This window comes from Corythoichthys intestinalis, chromosome 3, assembly GCF_030265065.1.
Source record: "Corythoichthys intestinalis isolate RoL2023-P3 chromosome 3, ASM3026506v1, whole genome shotgun sequence".
NCBI lineage: Eukaryota > Metazoa > Chordata > Actinopteri > Syngnathiformes > Syngnathidae > Corythoichthys > Corythoichthys intestinalis.
In genome coordinates this window covers 41211186-41236940 of record NC_080397.1, presented here as the reverse complement: position 1 = coordinate 41236940, position 25755 = coordinate 41211186, and the positions used below count along the sequence as shown (strand labels likewise).

At 37.5% G+C, this 25755-nt stretch overlaps 2 protein-coding genes across 2 annotated transcripts; both read right to left on the bottom strand.

The window, feature by feature from the left end:
• Positions 1-179: 179 nt before the first annotated feature.
• araf (A-Raf proto-oncogene, serine/threonine kinase) lies at positions 180-16884 on the bottom strand. Its single transcript, XM_057831288.1, has 16 exons — positions 16680-16884; positions 15689-15894; positions 10399-10502; positions 9465-9567; positions 6750-6907; positions 6159-6245; positions 5836-5984; positions 5510-5533; positions 5308-5438; positions 5030-5232; positions 4656-4832; positions 2588-2634; positions 2197-2315; positions 1982-2113; positions 1705-1839; positions 180-1279 (listed from the first exon to the last, which is right to left on the bottom strand). The coding sequence occupies exons 2-16, from the start codon at positions 15794-15796 to the stop codon at positions 1139-1141; spliced, it is 1818 nt and encodes a 605-aa protein (XP_057687271.1). The 5' UTR covers positions 15797-15894; positions 16680-16884; the 3' UTR covers positions 180-1138.
• Positions 16885-17045: 161 nt separating this feature from the next.
• Positions 17046-25277, bottom strand: imp4 (IMP U3 small nucleolar ribonucleoprotein 4). Its single transcript, XM_057831290.1, has 9 exons — positions 25156-25277; positions 24822-24930; positions 24659-24742; positions 24460-24569; positions 24139-24271; positions 18730-18884; positions 18544-18638; positions 18361-18434; positions 17046-17402 (listed from the first exon to the last, which is right to left on the bottom strand). The coding sequence occupies exons 1-9, from the start codon at positions 25156-25158 to the stop codon at positions 17290-17292; spliced, it is 876 nt and encodes a 291-aa protein (XP_057687273.1). The 5' UTR covers positions 25159-25277; the 3' UTR covers positions 17046-17289.
• Positions 25278-25755: the final 478 nt, after the last annotated feature.

Genomic DNA, 25755 nt, shown 5'->3' with positions numbered 1-25755 from the left:
AACTTTGTGGACAAATACAGTATGTCAAACTACGAAAAAATTAGAATGACTGCCCCATACTTTATGATTCATGGAAGTTTAAGAATGTTCTGCCTTTTGAAGACCTTTCCTACCTGAATGAACAACGAGGGCTCAGAAATAGCAGCTCTCAGGATGAAAACATCTGATTTAAAAAAAAAAAAAAAAAAAAAAACAAGAAAAAAAAAATTCTTTGAAGAAAAAAAAATACAAATTACTATGCAGATGTTACATACTTTAAGATTTTTTTTAAGCACAATAGCAGCAAATTGTAATACATGAGGGAAAAAAAACAAAAAAAAAAAACAGTATTTTCATGGGTTTGTTGGGGGCTGCAGTAAAGTCTGCATGAAAAAAATATATTGGAAATTATGTTCATTTATATATATAGCATAACCAGTCCCAATTTAAGTAACGGGTGATTTTACCTTTAAAAGGATAAAACCAGCAACATTTCTCACCCTTGTCTTTCAAAGTTCTAATCAGTTTCTGTGTGGCAGAATTAAGTGTGCATAGTGCTCACATATTCAATTACTGTAGGCTTCGAGTTTACGGTTTGTCTTCATTTGTGCATACATGTTGGTTTGAAGTTGGTTCAAATCGGTAAACTGCATGGACTGTGCTATATGAATGTTTTGTCTGTACAGTAATTGGAGAAACTTAAGTAGGTTTAGTGTAGAGAAAAAATATACAGTTGTCAGAAGGGCTACATCATGAGAATGACCATTGTGATATGAATTAATCACAGTGATTCTTTTAAAATCTAAGTATTTCTAAGACAATGCTGCAGTGTTTGTTTTTCATAAAATAATGGACACTCAATAAGTATCTAATGCCCATTTGAAAGATACTCTCAAACAAACATGAAAACGACTGACAATAAAAGTTGGTAAATCCTCTCCCTGAACGAGCAGGCCTTTGACATTTTAAGAACGAAAAATGGAACTAAACAGCTAAAAATTATTCCTGCAGTGAGTTACTGAGCACTGAAGCTCAAAGGCTCTGAAAAGTTGGCGTTGAAGTTCTACAACAGAAGCAGCTGAAGCCTTTCAGAGGCACAGGAATGCTGTGTTTTTTTTTAAAAAGGGATACATCTATTACACCTAGTGCAGTTGGAATCTTAGAGAGGCACCAGCCTCGTGGTGTGGAACAAAAGAGGGTTCAGGTCTTCAGCATGGACGGCCCGATGGAGAGAGGGCTCAGAACGACTCCGCTCAATTTTGGGCAGCAGATCCTGTACCTGCTCAATGGCTACTAGGATCTGATAAGGGAAAAGAACATGTAAATCAGCAATATAAAAGATATGGAAATTATACTGACAGATATGTAACACTGTATTTCAAAACTTTGAGCAAAAAGCTAGCTAATCTACATTTCTAAGTAGAAAATCTGTTTGAAGTTCACTAATTCTTAATTTTTTATTTATTTATTTATTTATTTATTTTTTTAACCATCCGTAGTCATTAGAGACTGCAGAGTGAGGGCATGTCATACATTAAACAACCCCTTACTATTGTATCAGCATAACATTCGATGAATGATGATAGCAAATATTACAAGAAGACCTATTAGCACTACATTGTGGTGAACAATGGAATTGCAAGGAAGAATGCCAACTACGATTCAAATACATTTTCATTTGACTTTTGACGATGATATTTTGTAATGGAAACCCTAGAGTGTTACCTGCGGGAACAAAAGCCTCTCATCACGTTTGAACTTTAGGCAGTCGATGATCAGCCTTTTCATAGACTTGGGTGAGGTACTGTAGAGCTTACTGAGGTCTGGGGACAAGTAACCACGTCCCACCATGAAGATTATCTGGAAAAATAATATCAAAGCTTTTATTGGAAGCCCAATGTGGTGAAAAAAAATAACTTGACACGAGTCTTACCACAGAAAATGAAACAAATCCACCACTTATTACAATTTGGCAAAAAAAAAAAAAAAAGTGCTATTTAACCTGATCTCTGTTGTTAATGTTGGAGTATGGCAGAGTCCCTGACATCAGCTCAAACAGCACTACTCCATAGCCATATACATCAGACTGGAATGTATATGGGTTGCTGTCTTGCATTCTGATCACCTCTGGGGCCTTGGAACAGAAACAAAAATATAATTTTGTCTATAGAGAATTTCTGTAATTAAATAATCCTGAGATGTAATTTAACACAATACCATCCAAAGGATCGATCCACTTGGCTGCTCAACTTGTTGAGAGCCGCTCCACCGTGACTTCACTGTCGCAAGGCCAAAGTCCCCTATCTTAACAGTCCAACCTTCATGGAGGAAAATATCTAGAAACCAAACTCAGGAAATACTGCTGCTGATAACCAGTAAATATGTGATTATCTGTGCAAGATGGTGAGCAAAGTCACATGGTCATAGTTATTTTTATAGGGATGTTCATAAAATTGGACAAAGCGTGATTGAGGTTCGTATTAGGGTTTCAAATGAAGTCTATGGTCCCGTTATGGGACTGACAGCTGGAACCTTAATTAACACCATCTTTAAGGTTGCTGCAACTTGCTGGTTGAGTAAAGACTACTACAAGACAGGAAAAGGATACTGTTTGATTTCAGGTCACGATGAATAATGTTCTTGGCATGAAGGTAACTGAAAGGGAAAAATGCATATATTTATTCATTACTATTCTTGTATATTTAATCATAGAAGCTTTATAATAACACTATTTGGCATAAATACATGACATTTTAAGATAACTGGAGCAGTATCATGATTTCTTGTACAATATACAATACGTTAAAAAAAAACAAATGTATTATATGTGATTACATGTAAAATTAAGAAAAAAATAGTTGCATAGTATTCATTTTATTGGTGCTTCAGGGGTGTTAAAAATAAATAAATAAAAATGGTTAATTTTCATTCCAATATGATCGGGTGTACTCGGATATGCACGCAGATGTGCTGTGTGATACACTGGACCACTAGGGAAAACGAATGCAGGGGTGTCCAACTCCAGTCCTTGACAGCCCCTACCCAGTAGGGATGGGCGGATCGATACCAAAATATCGATATTTCGATCCAGCGCGGTATTTGATATCGATCCCCAAGCAAAAGTATCGATATCTGGAATTAATATATTATATTTTCTTTGTCAATTTTTGGGTATATTTTTGTGCACACTTTTTGTACTACTTTTCCCTTTCACATTCTACACGCACGTAAGCAGTGCACACACATAAGCAGTGCACCGGCGTGTGCTCCCGCCCCCATTCACGTCCCTATCCTGTGTCGAACAGCATGCTTTTCCTCCGCCCCTCTCACACCTAATTTCTTACTTAACCTTATTATTTCTTATTCATTTATTATTATTTCTTATGAATTTGTTTGATATTTTTATTTTTTCATGAAATGTTTTTCTATATTTTTTTATGTTACAAACAATTAAATGCTTGATTTCTTGTGTTTTGTTGCTACTTATTTTTATTTTGTTAAAGGTCTGTTTCAATTATTTCAAGATCTGTTTTTTAAAATTTATTTATTTTTAATTTCAAAATCTGTTTAAAAAATGTCAATAAAATTAAATTCAAAAACGGCAAGTGACTATTGATTATTGGATTTGTTTTTAGTGATCTACCATTTGAGGGCGGTCACATGCTACTATTAATTCGTTCTTTAATTAGATAAAAAATAATTTAGGTAGATTAAACTTTGATCAAATTCAATGTGTAGCAAGGAAATGTTCTGTGCATATGAATTTAAGGGTCATGGTTAAAGAGTGAGACTGACGAATCAGATTTTGTTGTTGATGGATTGGTGTGTGAGTTTGAGGGAAACTGCTTTGCTAGTTATTAAAAGCAGCAGTTTTCCATTGCAAAGCATATTTGACACAAAGAGACAATAGTTTTTGAGTGCTTGATGTAGTTGTACATTAGATATCATCAGAATGGCTGAGAACACTCTAGGGTTGTTATATATATATATTTATAGAATATGAACTTCCGGTATCGATATCGGATCGGGATCGCAATATTTGGCCTTGGTATTACTTGGTATCGGATCGAATCCAAAATCACTGGTATCGCCCATCTCTACTACCCAGCTTGTTTTCCATGTCTCCCTCCTCCAACACACCAGACTCAAATAATCAGGATCGTTATCAGGCTCCTGCAGAGCTTGCTGATGAGCTGATCATTTGATTTAGGTGTTTTAAAGGAGGGAGACATGGATATTAAGCTGTACAGAGGCTCTCGAAGACTGGAGTTGGATCCGCTACTCTAAGGCAGTAATTGTCAACCCGGACTGGTTGGGCAAATGTACATGTAACTGATACTAACAACTAAAATAGGCTAAATAAGAGTTTAGATGAGTTCTACATAGGAAATGTAAAAATTTTTAATATCCGTCTATAATAGTTATAGCTACAGGGTACCTCTAATATCGATCAATGAATCTATACCCAGTTTGGGGATGAGACACATTCTTTAAAAAGGTGGGGTGGCATATTTTGCTTTCGCCACTCAAACTTCAACTGACATCTAGGAGAAGGCTCAGTTGTTCAGCTATTGAAGGGCAAATTTAATTGTGTGCTTCATGAACGAATACATACACTACATGTAAGATAATCAGGCATGTAGGTTGAGTGAAACCTAATATGAAAAACATCTTACTCCATGCCCTGTGCCGTCTGTCTGGCCACGTCAATCCGCCTCATAGTGTCAAATTTGGTTTCAGAGACATGCAGATGGCGATACAGGCTACTGCCTTCACACCACTGCGTGATGATTGCAAAATTGGGCTTAGTCATATAGCCCATGAACAACAAGATGTTGACATGGCGGGTTTTCCTGAGGAGATGGAAAAACATTGGGAAAAAAAACAAAACATTAGATATTTGTTACTTTTTAATTTACAAAATGTCAGTGCATCAGCATTGGTTCTAATCTTAGGTAAACATTAAGTCAAAATCATAAATCAAAGCAGCACATCTGATGTTGCCTAAATCATCTGTTTAAAGCTAAAGTTGGACAAAAAAACAACATACCGTAAGACCTGCATTTCATTTTTAAAGGCTTGTAATTGCTCAGGTGTTGGCTCTGTGACTTTCAGGATTTTGATCGCTACATCCCCATGCCACTTGCCCTTGAATACAGTTCCAAAGGAGCCAGCTCCTATTCTCTTCTGGATTGTGACTTCTCGGGAGTGGACCTCCCAGTAGTAACTCGAGTCCCTGTAGCCTCCTCGGTGCTAAAACACATCCAATTTGTTCAACTAAGCCTTTTGTTTCTGAAAAGATCCACAATAGTGTAAAACATGACGTACTACTTTCTTTTTATCATCAGAAGAGGAAGGCTTTCGTTCTTTGTGCTCTGAGGGGGACTTCGGCGGTCTTCTTCCAGGGGAACCTAAAGAAGAAGGTGGGCTGGTAGATGGCTTGGGCGATGGTTCAGGACCTGCAAATATAAGTTTTATGGTCTAACACATGCAAAATAAACATAAACTATAAAATTAAAAAACAAAATACCTATTGTGTTGATGAATTTCACTGCTTCCTATCAAGGATGAGGAGGTAAAAAAAATTATTACAAGGATTTTTATGGATAAAATTTAGACAAAAAGAGCCTTCAAATGGGGGAAAATGGTTTAGTGCAAAGAGAAACATTAAAATGCATTGTATTTTTTAAAAATCTTATACATTATTTATTACACAATATATGCCTGTCTATTGATCAAACTTAAAATCCTCAGGGATTTAAACGGTATTTTAAAATTCAACTGTGATTAGAAAGAACATTTTCATTATTTCCAAATTATACAACATGACAAAACAATGAATAAAGCAGATGAAACATGCCTCTATAATGCTGGCAACCGCGGGATTCACCGTGCTGACCATATGAACATTGGGTGTCGAGGTGGAACGATGCCTTTGGAGAGATTGCCCATCTCCACTTGGGATGGGAAAGCGAAAGGCTGATGTTGGGGACAGGAGGTCCATCCTGAGAGGGGACAATTAAAGTCAGCAAATGTATAGAAATATTAGTTTCAGTAATATACAGCATATGTATATATATATATATATATATATATATATATATATATATATATATATATATATATATATATATATATATATATATATATATATATGTACTGTTGGTCTGCAAACTTACCTAGCAGGCTCTGGGGTTAAGGCTATGTTACTCTGCGAGGGTGAATTTTCTGGTATTAGTATCTGAGGATACTCATCTGTGCAGGGACTTGGATCACAACCAGTCAAACACAAGTACATATGGATGAAACAAAAGACGGCATTAAACCGGGGTGGGTTGTAACATGTAATAACTTCACTGTGTAATTCTGTCCAAACTGATGACTTAGATGAACCAATTCATTCATCATATATTGTATACGAAGAAATTGCTCATATACCTAAAGTGGGTTGGAAATGTTTAAGAACCCTAATCCAATGAAATCAGGATGTTAAGTAAAAATATATTGGGGAAAAAAAAAACTAAGATATTTAACGTTCAAACTTTTCTTTTTCAAATATTCTGCTATTTTGAGTTTGATATCTGCAACATGTTGCAAAAAAGCCGAGACAGGCTACAAATGACTTGAGGAAAGATTTAAAAAAAAAAAAAAAAAAAAAAAAAACTAAAATACAGGTTTGGAACTTTCTACAGGTGAACAGGTTAATTGAAAACCGGTGAGTTTCTTATTGGGTATGTTTGCAAAAAATAAAAATATGCGATTCAACTCACCGCTGTTTGCTTACTGTGTCCATGTCAACGCAAACAGTAGGTACCTTGCTACTGCAGTGCTGGTGAAATTTGTAGCCACATGTCTGACACCTGAAGCCATTAAATAAAAACTTGTGGCAAAAATCACAGTAGGCGAGCTTGAAAAAGGTTTTCCGTACCTGCATAGATTAAAATCAAACTGTTATTTCAGCAGCAACTGAAGATTTAAGTGGAGGAAAAAAACATGATGGAACCTTAAAGTGGCACTAAAGTGTTTTGGGGTTTTTTATACTGTAATTATTTTTTATAACCTTGGATGCCATTTAACCATGTTTGAACAACTTGAGTTGAATGTGCACAGAATGTCATTTTTTTAGGCTATTTTAGCTGGTCCGTTTTGGGCTCTTCTCAGGAGTGATTGATTGATTGATTGAATTTTATTTCGAAAGCATGCATCACATTATGGATATACAAGAATACAAACAAAACATAAGATTCGAAAAGGAGTAGGAAGAAGTAAAAACTTATATGAATCCTACCCCTTTGTCCGCTACCTACTCATCAGCATGAATCAGACAAAACAAATACAATTCACAACAGTTCAATAATGCCTAAAGAACAATTGTTGGCATCACTCAACATTTTCTCAACATAAATACTATAATTCATTTCTATAATTACAGAAAACAAGATCTTTGTATTTTCTCTTAAACACGCTCAAATTAGCGCTTTTCTTTAGGTCCTCAGTAAGTTTGTTACACAAGTCCACACCTAAAATTGAAGGACAAAAACTCTTTTTTGTTGTACGGTGGTATTGCTTTTTGAAATTTAACTCCCCTCTCAGATTATACCCTCCTTGTCTATTTGAAAACAAAATTTGTATATTTCCAGGTAATGCGTTTTTCCGTGCCTTGAACATGATTATGGCCGTTTTGAATTTGACTAGATCCAGGAATTTTAACTGCTTGGATTCCAAGAACAGTCTATTTGTATGTTCGAAGTATTTAGCCTTGTGCACTATTCTTATTGCCTTTTTTTGAAGTACCACAAGTGACTGTAAATTGCTGGGATATGTATTGCCCCAAACCTCCACACAGTAGCTGAGGTATGGCATTACTAATGAAGAGAACAAGATATGGCGTGCTTTATAATTTAAAAAGGGTTTCGTTTTGTTCAATAGTCCAACACTTTTTGCCAGTTTTGTTTTTATGTGCTTTATTTGTGACTTCCAATTCAACTGTTCATCCAGTATTACACCTAAAAATTTAGTCTGTTACTCGCTCAATTTCGCTATTGTTTATAATTATCTTTTCTGCAGTTTCTGACTTTTTATTTCCAAACAAAATATATTTAGTTTTTTCCATATTTATTGATAATTTGTTTAGCGTGAACCAGTGATTCAGATATGTTAATTCAGTCATTACCTCATGCATCAGATTCGTTAAAAATTTTCCTGAGCATAGGATGCTGGTGTCATCTGCAAAGAGTAGAAATTTTAATTTTTTAGATGTCATACATAGGTCACTGATAAATAGTATAAAGAGTTTTGGACCCAATACAGAGCCCTGTGGTACTCCAACTGTAATGTGAGTGCATATTCTCTATGAGGCTGACTGGATACAATTTGAATATTCGATATTTTAAATTTCATCTCTTGGCTCTGATTGGCCGCAGGTGTGTGTTGCTGAGAAGCTTGTGGGTATTGCCAATGCAAGTGGTGACTTCGCAGAGACAGCCTACAATCTTACTTCAATGAGACAAAGCTTTACTATTTCACAATTACACAAAACTAAAATATTCACTCACTTGATGCTCTCGCTTTAGTAGTGAATGTACATGCATGCGCAGGAAAAGGTATTTTTCAGTCAGGAGGTAAACTTTCACAAGGACTTCCTGGTTCCAATATGTTTACCGTAGATATTCCTTATTTCTACTTAAGTAAAGCATTTACTCATTTAATGCCAACTGACTCACATGGTGTGTCAAGGCTGGAGGTAATTGTTGTACTGCAGATGTCCAGAGGTGACGTAAAGACAATAAAAAATAATAAAAAATAAAATAAAATAAAGCTCACTTTGCCAGCGAACAAGCTGGGCAAAGGACTCTCGGAAGGCTAGATGGCAAACAGCTGTAGGTCGTGGAAGAAAAAAAAAAAAATCATCGAATCAAGGAGAGGAGGCCAACTTTTGCTGTTGAACAAGCCATGCAAAGTGCCTTTTGACCGGCTAGATGGCGAACAGCGACAGGGGCTAGAAATTGCAGGGGGGAAAAGTGACAGGAACTGGTCGTGTTACCAAAGCATTTTAGTAAACCACAGCAAATGCATGCATACATTGTATTACATTTCAATTACATACTGCATTAATATATACAGTACCATATGCTTGGTGCGGCTCAGATAAGAAGTGGGAAATGGCAACCTCCAGATGGTTGTCAGTGCTCAGCCCTAAAATATTAGTGGGCTTAGAGGAAAAACGAACAAGGCAAGTAATTGCACAATAAAGCACGGTGGGGCATCTCACCATGACCAATTTCAAAAGCTACCCTTTGCAGAGCTACAATTCACTTGGAAACACGATTTCAATCACATAAAAAAAAAAATACAAAAAATAAACGGAAAAGAATTCAAACAGGGGACACTTCCATTTTGACCTTTGATGCAAAAACGGTTCAAAATATAGGAACATGACTTTAGTGCCTCTTTAAGCAAAGACACAAGGTTTTCTTGCTACTTACAAAGTTGTGCATGGTTAGGGGAATATCATCCAAGACCTCGACTAATAGCTCCTCTCCGACCAAAGGGGTGATGTCTGTGTCCCAGTCTGTCAATCTCTTACGACTGCAGGAGTAATTAAAAGACAACCACCCTGATTAATATGATCCCAAAAATTATGCGAGTGGTGGAAAAGTAGTTCATATTAAGTCAAGATATACTTCATACAAAAACAACAAAAGCTAACTTTCACTGTAATGTCAACTGTCAGTCAATTACAATAGGTTATTTGGTTTAAAGTGGTAATTTTACTAAAAAAAAAAAAAAAAAATCAGAACCTTGCAGTCGTCTGTCTTAATTTTGTGATTAATGAATCACCGTGTCTCCATAAACAAATCAAATCAACTCACAAGCGCTGAAGCCTTAACAAAACCAAAAGTGAATCAATTTGAATGAAGCCAGAGTAGAGGTGGTCTGGGCTTTCATGTGACAACATTCTTGGGTTCTGGGCCACACTGAAAGTGACCAGCTACAATCTGCTGTGTGCCAAGGTGTGTACAGTACTCATTCTTGCAGTCATTAATCTCATATTCAAGTCAAAAAATGTGCCTATGTCTTAAAGATCAGATTCCCTCATAACACAAAAGAAAAACTCGACAACTGTTTTAAGAAAAACTCGACAACTGTTTTTACAAACTGTGCTATTATTAAAATTAAAAAAAAAAAAAACACAAGCAAACATTCCTTACATTTGGGAAAAACAGTAAAACTGCACAATGATTTGTCAACTTGAAGAACAGATTCACACTATATCCCTCTCACTGCTGCTCTTTGATGATCTGCTCCTGCATAGTTTTGAATTGGGAACAGCACTTTAACTTCTGCTAGTTTCATCATCTTATCATTCTCAAAACCAAACAAATGTACTGCGTACATAGAATAAAATTGCAAGCTTACCCTTCTAAAAGGCGGAATACAGCACAGCAGTCTTGGCTTAAGCCTCTCACTTTTAGTGCTTTATCTAGACTTTCATAGACTGTCTGTCCTTGGCGAACATTCACCTGTGAAAAGAAAAGATGATTGCTTAAAAATAAAGACAGCCAATGTCACACTGAAATGCTTATACACACACACACACACACACACACACACACACACACACACACACACACACACACACACACACACACACATATATATATACATATACACACACAGTGCCTTGCAAAAGTATTTGGCCCCCTTGAACCTTGCAACCTTTCGCCACATTTCAGGCTTCAAACATAAAGATATAAAATTTTAATTTTTTGTCAAGAATCAACAACAAGTGGGACACAATCGTGAAGTGGAACAAAATTTATTGGCTAATTTGAACTTTTTTAACAAATAAAAAACTGAAAAGTGGGGCGTGCAATATTATTCGGCCCCCTTGCGTTAATACTTTGTAGCGCCACCTTTTGCTCCAATTACAGCTGCAAGTCGCTTGGGGTATGTTTCTATTAGTTTTGCACATCGAGAGACTGACATTCTTGCCCATTCTTCCTTGCAAAACAGCTCGAGCTCACTGGGGTTGGATGGAGAGTGTTTGTGAACAGCAGTCTTCAGCTCTTTCCACAGATTCTCGATTGGATTCAGGTCTGGACTTTGACTTGGCCATTCTAACACCTGGATACGTTTTTTTTTTTTAACCATTCCATTGTAGATTTGTCTTTATGTTTTGGATCATTGTCCTGTTGGAAGATAAATCTCCGTCCCAGTCTCAGGTCTTGTGCAGATATCAACAGGTTTTCTTCCAGAATGTTCCTGTATTTGGCTGCATCCATCTTCCCGTCAATTTTAACCATCTTCCCTGTCCCTGCTGAAGAAAAGCAGGCCCAAACCATTATGCTGCCACCACCATGTTTGACAGTGGGGATGGTGTGTTCAGGGTGATGAGCTGTGTTGCTTTTACGCCAAACATATCGTTTTGTATTGTGGCCAAAAAGTTCAATTTTGGTTTCATCTGACCAGAGCACCTTCTTCCACATGTTTGGTGTGTCTCCCAGGTGGCTTGTGGCAAACTTTAAACGAGACTTTTTATGGATATCTTTGAGGAATGGCTTTCTTCTTGCCACTCTTCCATAAAGGCCAGATTTGTGCAGTGTACGACTGATTGTTGTCCTATGGACAGACTCTCCCACCTCAGCTGTAGATCTCTGCAGTTCATCCAGAGTGATCATGGGCCTCTTGGCTGCATCTCTGATCAGTTTCTCCTTGTTTGAGAAGAAAGTTTGGAAGGACGGCCGGGTCTTGGTAGATTTGCAGTGGTCTGATGCTCCTTCCATTTCAATATGATGGCTTGCACAGTGCTCCTTGAGATGTTTAAAGCTTGGGAAATCTTTTTGTATCCAAATCCGGCTTTAAAATTCTCCACAACAGTATCTCGGACCTGCCTGGTGTGTTCCTTGGTTTTCATAATGCTCTCTGCACTTTAAACAGAACCCTGAGACTATCACAGAGCAGGTGCATTTATACGGAGACTTGATTACACACATGTGGATTCTATTTATCATCATCGGTCATTTAGGACAACATTGGATCATTCAGAGATCCTCACTGAACTTCTGGAGTGAGTTTGCTGCACTGAAAGTAAAGGGGCCGAATAATATTGCACGCCCCACTTTTCAGTTTTTTATTTGTTAAAAAAGTTTAAATTATCCGATAAATGTTGTTCCACTTCACGATTGTGTCCCACTTGTTGTTGATTCTTGACAAAAAAATTAAATTTCATATCTTTATGTTTGAAGCCTGAAATGCGGCGAAAGGTTGCAAGATTCAAGGGGGCCGAATACTTTTGCAAGGCACTGTATGTATATATATATATATATATATATATATATATACAGGACTGTCTCAGGAAATTAGAATACACAATATTCTAATTTCCTGAGACAGTCAGGAAATTAGAATATTGTGTATTCTAATTTCCTGAGACAGTCCTGTATATATACACAGGACTGTCTCAAAAAATTAGAATATTGTGTATTCTAATTTTCTGAGACAGTCCAGTATATATATATATATATATATATATATATATATATATATATATATTTTTTTTTTTTAAAATAGCTCTGCTCTATGCAGGGATAAAAGCGGGTCGGAACGCCCCGGAACACCGTTCCGGTATAAGATTCCGGGCCGCAACGGTGCTTTGATCCTGAAAATTTGACAGCAACTGTCAAAACCCTCTGTTAAAAAAAACCTGCCAGGCTGTCACACACGCATATCCAAGAAGAAAACAATCTACCAAGATCAGATTTACATACACAAGTGTTAACAACAAGCCTAATAAGGTATTGTGTAGCCTCATCCGTTTCAACCAATAACTATGATTTATTTATTCCACGGACTGCACGGAGCTTTCCCCAGCTGTTGCAGTTATCGGAGTCTGACGAGTCGCGTCAATGTGTGCATGCGCGCAACAAAGCAAACTCCCTTTCAACTGTCTCCGACTCAGTTGTCCGTTCAATTGTCCGACATACGGACATGTGATCAGCAGAGATAGTTAGCTCTGATTGGTTCAAATGCACATGTATCCTTGAACAGCAAAAAGAAAAAAGAACAAGCTTAAGCTTGTTGAATTGATGTGATAAAAAAAGGGGAACAGAAAATTGATCAGATCTTTAAGAGAAAGGAAAGAGATAAGGGGGCTTATTTATATTATTTTATTTGCTCTGATCGGGATGCTCAGAAAATCTTCCCTGTCAATGTGCACTTTGGACTTATTTTCGGTGATTAATGTTAGGCTACTAATTTATTTCCTTATAATTTTAAAAAATAAAAAAGGAAATGTTCATGAGATCTTAAAAATACATTCCATTTCACCAGGCAAAATATAAGTCATTTGCAGTGTTGGGCACGTTACTTTAAAAAAGTAATTAGTTACAGTTACTCACTACTTCTTCCAAAAAGTGATTTAGTAACTGAGTTACTCTATAGTAAAAGTAATTAGTTACCAGGGAAAGTAACTATTTCCGTTACTTTAAAAAGAAGTTGTTGTATGTCAAAGAATTTGAAATTTTCTGAGCAGTATTCGAGTCAGTTGAATAGAGAAGAACAGACAGTTTGTTGTGTTATAGAACCTTGTAATATTTATTGCACCTCACCAGCAACAGATTTATCCTACACTTGCTGTGCAACAAAAATAAACAGATTTGAATTGCTTACCACAGATGTCGACAAAAGCTTTGCCCCGGGACATAAATTACACTTCACATGCACGTTCTTTCCTTTAATTTCGACCAACTTGAAATAATGTTTATATCTCCACCTCGTAAAGGACAAATTTTCCTCTGAATGCTCTGCCATCATATCCCTCTGCAGCTGTTTTGCTGTGTGTGTGTTACGGTTTGTGTGTGAAAACACCGGCTCTGAAGTTTTTTTTTTTTTTTTTTTTTTTTTTTTTTTTAAAACAAACTTCATTAACATCAAATACACATATACGTGCGCTATTAGGCGCGAGCGTTTATGTCACAGAATGGGGGATCTAGAGAGATTTGACAACAACGCAGCCATATTGGAAGCAGGTCTGGCTCGCGGGACATTAAACTTTAACTTGCCAGTTCAATAAAAAGACAAACTCGTTACTAAGGCGAAGAACAGATATGTGATCAAACTTAAGGTTGTGAACAATGTTGACCCTTATGAGCAAGCCGAAGACAAATGGAGTGAAGAAGTCGACGGGCTTCAACAATTACGCGAAATGGACATTCTGCTGTATTTATTGTTTGGTGTATGTTACTAAACTCATCAGCGATTCCGAAATTACAAATCGCTACAAAGCTACGAACAGTTTTGCTGCGGATGGACGCAGGACCTGCACATTATGACCGTATCAAACGGCAACTCCATCGTTCTTGCAAAGGTAGGCTATGTGTGTTTACTATTTTCATTGCCATGAACCTGAACGCACCCCAAGTCTTGGATGACAAATAAACAGAGCAGAGTAGACTCGCTACGGCTGGTAGTTTCTTCAATTTATTCGAAGTAAGTAACGCACCGCTTTTGACCATCAGTAACGGTTACGGCGTTGTAACGGCGGAAAAAATTAGTTAGATTACCCTGTTACTGAAAAAATAATGCCGTTATGTAATGGCGTTATTCCCAACACTGGTCATTTGTACTTATTTTTGTGAATGTATGTTGCTTATATCTTTATTATTTAAAAAACGAAAAGTAAATATTTACATTAGCTTTCATTTTAATGTACATCCAATGTTCTGAAGTAGTTAAAATTGAGGCTTTGCATTTAGATGTGAGGAAATGAGGGAAAATAAAAATTAAGAGGTGGAGGTTGGGGTTACTGCTGTTTGTTAAGCTTTATTTTGCAGATCATTGAAAAAATACAATTTTGAATGAAAATCTGTTTTTTATTTGTATGTGTTATAGGAATAACTGTGCCAAAATAAGTTTTATCTGCATTTAAGTGATTTTAGGAGGTTTGACCCCTCCTCCACAAAAAAAAAAAAAAAAAAAAAAAGAAAAAGAAATCTAAAAAAATGAAAATTCTAGCTCTGTGGCGACCTTCATGTCATGAGTTCCGGCAAGAAATTCTAGCCACTTTCAACCCTGGCTTTATGTGGAAAGTCTCTTCAAATTACATTTGTTCTTAATTGAGGTAAAATAACATCCATCAATATATCCATTTTCTGCACTATTGTCCTCATGAGCAGAGGCAAAAAAAAAAAAAAAAAAAAAAAAAACAAAAAATTCACACTCACCCCCCCAAATCCCCCCACACACGCGCAACTTGTCCAATTATTCTAAAATAGTAGAAAGCCAGGGTACAAAAAACTGGGATGAACGTGAGAAGAATATACTAGGATTGCAAACTCCACACAGGAGGGAAATCACCCAGATTCAAGATCACAAACTCTTATCAACATGTGTGGAAGATGTGCTCACCAATAACCACCATAACACCAATGTGCTCGCTATTTCAAATGTGAACAAATGCAGCACGCTATGATGAATCTGACTTGAATTCTAACTCAGAAGCAGCGAGAATGATGGAAAGCACCATCTGCCAAACCAAATGTGAATTTTCTCACTCAGTGACAAAGTGTGAAAGATGTCAAATCTTGTTTTAGTAAATTCTGTCACGGAGAACCATCATCACCAATTAATCTGCTTGCATCATAATTTAATAGGTGCACAAAAGAGTAACATTTAAGATCAGAACGGAGCATTTAGAGACTTTTCTCACCACAGTCCTTTGCTTGTTGGGGAGGTAGACACGGATGGTGCCCCCACCTCGGGGTACATCCTCTGGGCTAGTTTCTCCTGAGGAGGAGTAGGAGGAGGTGGAGGACATGATGAGAGGAAGCAGGAGGGGGACGCTATATTTGACACCAAAGCCTCAGGAGATTCATTGGCTGTTGGATCCAAAAGCTTTAATGGTTTATTTACAACCTGCAACAAAATTAAGAGGTTTAATTTAAGGGGATATGCAAAGTGAATTAAATGGTGTTATAAAATAAACATGGACTAAATCGTGTAATTAGGCAAGGACGCTACACAAATGAACATACAGTATATCGATTCATACGATTAAATCGTAGACCCCACAACACTCAAGAAAAGTCAGCGAGTAAGAAACGAAGCCAGTGATAAATGGCATGACTCGCTTAAAAGCAAAATTATCGTCAAAGTTAGAAGACAAGAGTTGAGTGATGCTAATGCTATGCAACGTTAGCCATTTAGCTTGGCGTGGGATTTGTGTACTGTATGTGACATTTGGAATTGTTGGAAGCCATGTTACTCTTCGTTGTGCCACTTTTGGACACTTTTAGGTGCCTGACCAACTAGTTTAAGAAGTAAGGGCAAGCAATTGCAGAATGACAATTTAATTTCAAGACAGACAAGTGATTATACTTAAAACTCGACTCGAAAATGCCGTTACTGCCGGGCTAAGCCGTGCTCGTAGTGGAAGAGATTATGTAGCAAGCCCGTGGCTGACGTACTTTTCAGCTATTCGCAGGCAACTCAGTTGACAACGATAGCAAACTTTGGGGGTTTTACCAGTGCGTCGGCTCTTGAACTATTGCTGGTCCTTTCTCCGCTTCGTCAGCGGTGACTTGTTACATTGCCACCCAAATTAACGCACAACGTAGTTGCGTTGTCACGATTATTGGCCAATTATTCGAACATCGCCATATAGGTTTATTACCGTCTGGATATAAATTAAAAACTCTTACCTGTGGCAGCCATCTTGAACTCTCTCAATCTAAAGTCGAATCTGTCAAGAAGTTCAGGGAAAGCGGAAAACCTCAGAAATGCTATTTTTTCATTGGCTACTTCCCGTAGCTGCCATTTTTCATTGGACATCGCAAAGATGGGCGTACACTAGCGTTCTCTGTCATGTAAATGAACTCTTCCAGTATGCCTGGCTGCTATCTGATTTCAAAATGACAGCGAAGCAAATAGAAAAAAAAAAAACACCAAAACCAGAAAAAAAAAAAAAAAAAAAAAAAATCAAACCCTTCATTCAATATATATTGTACATGTTCTTAATAGATATATAGTCTTACATAGTCTCGAATGGCAGCTGATGGAAGTTTTATTTAAATGCAGATACAAATCAGGCAAATCATTTTATTCGAAAAAACAAAAAAACTATGCCATCAGTACATACAACCGAGGTTCGTGTCAGCAAATATCTTGAATACCCATTGCCAAATACTGACACCTACAGTAGACACATTGCCACTGTATTGTTTTAATAGTCTCTTACAAGACAAAAAAATCCATTCGTTTTTAATACAAGTTTTATAAACTGTCCAACTTTTGATTATAGTATTTATAAATCTACTGAACACTGAGAAATCTTCTTTTCTTTGACGTGTGCGTATATGTGTGGTGTCGCCACTCAACATCTGCAGTGTCTTCATTTTCCAGGGTACCCAGTTTGATCATGTATACTAGAAAGAGGAAAATAAGATTTAATAAGTTAGCTTGTAGAACTTTTTGCACATATACATGTTAGAAGACAATAAATAAATAAATAAATAATAGTAATATATACTTGTAGCTCTGAACTTTATTTGTCCAATCTTATTGCTAATTCAGTCCTCATCACATTTTTGCATTCATTTGGACTACACCTTTAGGGAAGATTTGTACTGCATATAGCAGGGCTCCAGACTAACATTTTTTACCAGGAGCACAGTGGCCCCCAACTCAAAATTTTAGGGGCCCAAGCAGAAGATTCAGAGGCACATATAGTAAATCAACATGCACATTTTCCCTTTATTTTTTACTATTTAACCGATAAATACTTTCATGATAAATGCATAAAACTACAAACTTATGAATCTATATTTTATTCTTTATCAGTTTTAACATCGACCAGTATACTTATATAGGATATGATAAGTATACTTCTTAAAAATCAGATTAACTTAACAAGGGAGCTTTGTTCCATTTCTGTCGCCGTTACCTGGCACTACAACCAATCAGCAACTGATTTATTGACAAATCACCTGCCAGGACACTGGCCAACCCAGAAATTGACCTCCCCATGCCACACTTTGTCACTAAAGGTGCAAGTAGATGAAATTTTTACTTGCATCACATTTTTGAGATGAAATGCCCCCATTTAGGGGTAGTCTGGAGCCTTGTATAAGTATTGATCAGATGAGTACGCTCAGAATATGGAACTGAACTATGGTTCGTTGGCACGTCATCTACAATGGGCATTATTTCTTGTCTGTTGAAATAGGTTGTGGTATCATTGATGAAAGGACATAGGTGAACCCATTTTCTACAAATTCTATTCAAAACACTGTGGTTAAGGTCTGGGGGAAAAATCAGTTTAAGGTCGCAAGTTAGAATCGAGTTTCATCTCAGAGTTCTAAATTTCGCTCACTTTATACCTACATTTCATTTCAAACCTGGGCCCAACTTCTGTCATTTCTATGTTTTTGTGGTCTTTTTTCTTGTAAGTGTGATGTCTGTAAAAAAAAAAAAATCAAATAAATCATGAAGAGAAACAAAACAAAAGAACACTTCTTTTTTTTTTAAAATTAGAATGAGAAAATCCAAGGACACCACCACACTGACCGAAAAGAGATGAAGTCTTCTTGGTTGGCAAAAGTTATAACTCGCCTACTGTCCTCTTTTGGTACTGGAAAAAGATACTTGAGGATATTGGATACCTGCGCAGGCAGGATTAATTAGGTGAGCTAACAAACAAATGGTGAGAGACTGTATCAACAGCATGTGAGCAGGGCATGGTTGAGTACTCACCCGCTTGCCAAGCCGTGAGGTGAAGTTGTGAAAGATGAGATGTGGGTAGGCTTCAGACATGGTGCCTATGTCCGGGACATCATGCCTCATTACCACATTATAAAGCGTGAAATAAGCTGTGGGTCCAAATGGCAGGTGGCACACCACTAGGCCATCTGTAAATATGTACGAACAAACAATTTCACCCTGTACTCTCATTCACACCATTTTTGTACTCAAAGTTTTTTTAAAATTTATAAATGTGATTCTAATGTTCTACTAAGCTGCGTTTCCATGGAACGGTCCATTATAGATCAGGTAGGGTAACGGCCCACTGTGCTTGAGTAAAAGGAATGTTTGAAACAAGAAGGAAGCAAATAATGACCATTGATGCAAGCTAGTGATATGTAGTATTATAAAATGAACTGCTGCCATATTTGACAGTTTAAAAAAAAAACCTCAATATTCAGTCGGTTTGCAAAGGCAAACTTAACTAATATTGAGGTCACTCTGGTACAGAATATATTACAAACGTTCAACAAGCAAAAATAACTATTATGTGGTCACTCCCAGAACATTTACGATACTCATATGATGCTGTGATGACTAGTGTTGTGCTCAAGACCAAATTATCCAAGACCAGAACTTACGATGAAAAGACACGACCAGATTATAAAAATCCATAAAAAATAATTAAATACATCGTTAAGGTTACAGTCATTTACAGAGAAGTTGGTATTTTAGTCACCCAAAAGTAGATTTTTTTTTTTTTTTTTTTTTTAATGTAAGACTAGAGTCACACCCTGCAAACAACAAAGTATTGTGACCAAGAATCCACAAGTAATTTACGCACAACTAAAAGAGGTTTAGAATTGTGCCAAGATAACAAACGTTTCCAACCTATTTCAAGTCAGGGTTCTTGTAGGTTTCAACAAGTGAAATTTAAGACTTTTTAAAGACCATTTGTAGGGTTGAGCATCGATTGGAACCGGTTCTATCACTCCGATGCTCCCGGAATCATTGGAATTTCTAAATTTCGATTCCATGTTTCAATGCCCTGACCGCCGAGTGGAAAAAAATTGCTGAAGTTCAAAGACTGATACATATACACAATTTAAAATTAGCCCTGTGAGATGTTCACATAATTTAAAAAATCATCGAGAACACTTGAATATAAACCATGCATTTTTTTTTCACCCTTTTTTTTTTACCCTGCCTCTTAAAAGAATCGGAGTCGAGAATCGTTCGGAACTGGAATCAAAACGTGGAAACGTAATCGGAACCGGAATCGTTCAATTTCAAACGATGCCCAACCCTAACCATTTGTAAGAGGATTTACTGCCAATTCGATTGCAAATTTCACTGCCAACCCCGTGAAAAAAATTGAACTCCTAAAATAACTGAAAAATGTACAATTTCACACAATGCAGTGCAATTTAAAACAGAAGAATTTAAAGCATACCACTTGTCGTCAGCGGAGGTAAAAAAAAAAAAAAAGATTCCTAGAACAATATTGTACAATTTGAAAAATATCTAGTGTCGTAATACTTGTGCCTAGTCTTGCATTTGCTAAAATGATCCCTCTGGTTAATTTTCATGCGTGTTGCCATATTAGGAACAGATGTGATATCAAGAGTTGACTGGGCTTCCCTCCTACCCACTACTTGTAATTGAGTGAGACGTTGGATCTATGGTGCTAGAACAGGTACAGGACAGAAGAAATGGTGTCTGGCAGAAGGGGCAGTAAGGGTTTGAGTGCATTTATATAAAGCAACATCACTAAAACATTGATAAAACAAAACAGCATAATTTCACACTGAAACCCTTGTGGCTCCCACTGCCAGAAGCCGCCATTTTTTTCTGTTGAGGGCGCACAGTAGTGACGTTACACAATACACTCAGCCCATGTGATTGGCTGCAGATGGGCTCCGTTTAGAAAAAATGCATATATGTTTCTCAGCTGCATGAAGTGAGTCTCAACATGATCCACACTCGTGAGTGCGGATTCAAACTTAAAAGTAAGATATAATTGCGTGTAAGACAATTCTCACAAACACACACGCATTTTATGAATGTGTTTTATGTCAGATGTATGCGTGTTTCATGTTAGATGTGTGTTCATGATGAGACTGTTCTAGCGTCATATGGATCATTGTTATTGCCATATTTTCTGCAATCAAAACAACGCTCAGGATTAACAGGCTTAGTTACGCAAAAGTCGTGCTTAACTTTGTTTTTTCGCTTGTTATAAAGACATTCATTAAGTTTTGCATTTCACCACAATAACTAAGAATCCCGTTTGAGCAAGGGCTGCCGCTGGCATTTCTATGGACGGGAGATTGGTCTATCAACTACACTGCTTCATGACTCAGCCCTCTGCTGACCAAGAAGGTGCAAAGGGGGGAAGATTAGATTTTGACAAGTGAGCGATATATGAAAAAACAACTCACAATCTTTTTTTTTCTTTTATAAATCAAATACGTACATAATATGAAGGCATTTGCATTTCAATGAGGGATCGTTTAAATTCCATCTTAACTTGTAAGCGGGCTGAATGTCAGTGTAAGACGTATTTTATGTTTCACTCACCTAATTCTAACCAGTGCCAACACGGACTGCAGGTTGGAACAGCATGTAATACCTCCACTATGGCTGTTGTCGTTGCTACTACACCAGTACTTCTCAAATAGTGGAGGGCCCCCCCCCCCCAGGGGGGCGCAGAGCGATGCCAGGGGTGGCGCATGTGACCTCGGGGAACATGCCTTTTTTTTTTTTTGCCGTACTAGAATAAAGTGTATTTGCATATCCACTCAGTGGGTGGCAGTGGCGCTCTCATTTTCAAAGTGCGCACAGTATTTTTGAAGTAAGCAAGAGCACAAAGAAGAGAGATATGAAGAGCTGTGCGCCGTTTTCGAAAGCCGTTTTCCGGCCGGACTCACGCAGTGACCCACTGTCGTCTCCGGTTCTCACGTGTCCGCCCGAGAAGTACCATTTTCGGCTTGGGATCGTCACGACGACTACCCTCACCTACGGTTCTCCCTCGGCCGCGGAGAATGCGCTTTTTTCGGGCCGTTTGCCTTTTGGCTTTGACATTTAATACAGTGGTAAATGAGGAAAGACCACTGTTTACTGTGTCTAAAAATGATTGTAGCGGACAGCCGGAAGCCAAATCAATTAAGACTCCACCTAAAGACATTAGACCACAATTTTCATTGATTAGCTGCTTGGTTGTTTTTCAGCAAAAACGTGCCGAATATTGCCAACAATCGTCCCGCTTTGTCAGTGTTATATCAGTAAACCAGTGAGCACTGTTAGCATGCTCAGTGCAAAATAACCCCACACCATTACAAACTGGAGGTGATACTGTGAGCAGCGAAAATAAATACTGTCCTTCTGTCCAAAGACACTTTTTTTTTTCTCTTCTATTCAGTTTTGTTTTTTCGGTCAAATTTTTTGGCATATTGTCCTCATGAGTTAATGTTTCTAATCAATTAGAATTTGTTATTATTTACTGATTTTATTTTTCAGTATCAAATGGTCAAAAATGTACCTTGAGTGTATCTTTACTGTTTGGATGTGACTTTTTTTTTTTTTAATTCAGGCGAATTGATGCGTGTTAAGTCTTTTCTGTTACAAACAAAACAATGTTAATAAAGTTATACTTTATAAGCTGATCTCTGTTATTTTCTCTAATAGAAATAAAGGTCACAATGTGAGGCAGAGGCGGAATTATAATAGTAATATTATAGACAAATGATACTATTTACAGTGGCGGCAGAGTTTGGGGGGGGGGGGGGCGCGAAACATTTACGTCTTCCTTGGGGGGGGTGTAACAGAAAATAATTGAGAAGCACTGTACTACACGATGTGTCCAGAGGTGTTTAACCATGTTAGCGTCCTTTGGCTTTGTAGATTTGCACTTTATAGTCTTATTAAAGTCGTTGCAGGTAGCCACCTGCAGGTAGCGGATAATTTATTTAAACAAAAGCTAATTGAGCTTTTGGTCGCCGAGCACTGCAGGTCTTCATTGGTTTTTGGTTGAAAAACTGTCAAAACTATGCAAACAGCTCAGTTTTATTTTGACAAGACTTGCTTCACTGTGCTTTCTTTTTAAAACAGATCGGGCAAAATTCAACTTTGTTATTATATTATTATTACTTCTCGGCTGCTTACACATAGTTAATGAAGATGCTGCAATATGCCAACGCTAACCTTTACAGGCATTAGAGCTGGGAATCTTTGGGCACCTAACGATTTGATTACGATTACGACTCAAAGGCTCCGATTCGATTATAAAACGATTATTGATGCACCCCCCTCCTTTTTTTATTATTTTTTTTTTCTTTTAAATGTTTTGTACGTTAGTTCCAAAATTGTTCAAAAATACTCTCAGGCTAAACCAAACTACTATTTCAGTATCAAGTTAACATATAGCAGTAAAAAAATATACAAAAATAACAGTAAATAAAAAACTCCAGTCCCCATTCTTTATCAGCAGCTTTAAACCACATTCAATTAACTTAATGTTGTGAATCAACCGTTAAAGTTGTTAAAATTGCTCCCGTTATTCCATAATTTCCCTTTTGTCTACTTTCGATATGTGAAGGTTTTAAAACTATTTTAAAGATAGACTCAAGTCAATATTTTACCGATTTTGGAGTATTTTAGATAAAAAGTTAATTAGGTTTGCTTGGAAGGTTCGCTACAACAGCCTTGCAGGGAAGTGTACTGCTTTAAGATGGCGGCCGTTACTAACGCTTGCATCTAGCTTTTTGTAGATGTGCTGCTAACACTACCGAATCTAATTTGCATCCAGTCCTATATAAATGATATCTACGGTAACATTATGTGGATATACTTTGTAGCAGCTTTTCGGCAGTAGTCAGGTATGTTGTTGTTGTTTTTTTATCTCGTGGAATGAGTTGAGCTAGAGCCGTGAGTTGAGCATTGGCATTACCCGAGGGGCCGGGTAATGAGAAGCATGATGTTTAGCTACTCTCGCTCCGTTCCTCATTGTCCCAAAGACTGCGCGGCGCGCTGAGTGTGTTGTACTTCCGCTTTACTTGGCATATTTCAATAATCGGAATTTGGATGTTTGTGAATCGTTCTCGAATCTTCCACGGCCGAATCGCGAATAATCTAAGAATCGGAAATTTTGCACACCTCTAACAGGCATACATGCATACATAATGCGATTGGATGAATCTATGTTGTGATTACACTGTAGCTAATCCTATGTGCCACTGGCCACGTGGAGAATTGTGGGATTATTAGATTTGTGTCACAAAGACATTTCAGCTTCCTCGGGTGACTTTGGTGTTTGTGGAGGGATGATTTTGACACATTTTAGACTGTAAGGCAGTGAAACCATCCCTTTAAACTTTTTTGGCGCACCTTTTGTGTTAACTTTTGAAGATTAAATAAACCAACCTGGCTGTCCTCTGGTTTCATGGATGATGACGAGGTCAGTAACGTTGTTGGCTTTGCACGCTCTCACCAGTGCATCAATCTCATGGTTTCCTCTGTTCATGCGTTGAGCTCCGGGAAACATCAGCTTGACCTCCTGCAGAAATAGAGATCTTTCCTCATCATGAGAGGCATTGATTTTTGTGTTGACTGTTGCAATGTTCTTTTGTGTTGTGTGCAATGTAAAGCACTTTGATACCACTGTGCCCTTTGTGAACGTACCTTATAAATTAAATTAAATAAATAAAATTAAATAGTAATCCCTCCCAAATAATTTAGCCGAACCTTAGCAAACATTTTGAGTCTGGAACTTGGGTCTCTGGATGTGGTCACCATGACTTTTGGATCTTCAACTCCAGCCCATTTGTATTCATCATCCATATGTGAGCTGACACCTGGAAGGGAGACAAAGTGATACAAATTAAGGGGGCAAATATTGTATAAGCATGAGATATTTGGTCAGTAGAACTAATATAACACTAACCCTCTGCACCGTCATCATCATACTCCAAAAGTTTCTGCAGCTGCAATGCATCTTTGCGTACCTCGGTTGGAAGCAAACAGTTTTCTACAGCGAGAGGGGAAAATATTACGTTGATGTCATACATTAGGCTATGCTGCTTACATAAAAAGCATGCCATCCATACCATCGAGGGCACCCTTCAGCTTCTGTTTCTTCTCCTCAATGGTTCGGAGCCTGTCTTCTTGTGCCTTCCTGTACAAATACTCCCGCCTCAGTCTGACCTCTCGACGAAGCTAACAATACATGACAAAACCATCACAAAAAATGTAAAAGATTACATAATGTTTAACATGTAGCGAAGCAGTCTCACGAACAAAATTTAGGTTGTTCATATCGCCATGTCACGAAAGAATTTCTGCTTAAATTAGAGTTAGCTTGGTTGGAAACATGTTCTTCTACAATATACAGTAGGCTACGTCAATGTTACCAATTATGTGCGACTCAGAAAATAATCTTACCATATTTTTACGTTGGGTAGCAGGCTAGCAGGGGCTAATTTCCACATGGAATTTAGTTGCCTTTCGAAGAGGGTTCCTCATAGGCCAAGGTTGGGGCCAATGGGAGCGTTTGATACTAGCACATCGGAAATGATTTCAAAATAAGAGTAAAAAGAGATTTTAGTAAAACATTCAAATTTGCTTGTTGGGTTGAATCAAGCGCAGTTTTAATGTGTTTTAATGTTTTTGATTTTCCAACACGACACAACCATAGTATACAACCAAATACCATATATTTAAGGAAATCTATTCCTTTACCGTTCTCCGAGCTCAAAGAGGTGCGCTACCTAATTTATCATATCCCCGAGTCCTGGCTTCGACTGAAAGGAGATTGCCTATCTTGTATTGAATTATCTATGCAATCTGCGGTAATAAATGCGAACTTTGGAAACATTTTGAAAATAACATTCAGTTGGTCAGTGCTAACATTAAACGCTGCATTTAATTTTATTAGCAGAGGCGGTCCTTGCAAATTTTGCGCTCTGGGGAGACCACCCGTCGATGCCTCCCCAACCGGTTGGTCACTGACATGAAAACAATGTAATAAGAAAAAGAATAGAA

What these genes read in the sequence shown, in the direction of transcription:
- imp4 (XM_057831290.1), bottom strand. An exon ending in GAAGACTTCATCTCTTTTCG is followed by an intron (nt 18,435 to 18,543) that starts GTCAGTGTGGTG and finishes TTTTTTTTACAG; the next exon opens with ACATCACACTTACAAGAAAA. An exon ending in GCCCAGGTTTGAAATGAAAT is followed by an intron (nt 17,403 to 18,360) that starts GTAGGTATAAAG and finishes TCCTCTTTCTAG; the next exon opens with TATACATGATCAAACTGGGT.
- araf (XM_057831288.1), bottom strand. Translation starts at nt 15,796, where the DNA reads ATGTCCTCCACCTCCTCCTACTCCTCCTCAGGAGAAACTAGCCCAGAG. An exon ending in GACACAGTAAGCAAACAGCG is followed by an intron (nt 6,246 to 6,749) that starts GTGAGTTGAATC and finishes TTGTGATCCAAG; the next exon opens with TCCCTGCACAGATGAGTATC. An exon ending in AGAGGCTTTTGTTCCCGCAG is followed by an intron (nt 1,280 to 1,704) that starts GTAACACTCTAG and finishes TTCCCTTATCAG; the next exon opens with ATCCTAGTAGCCATTGAGCA.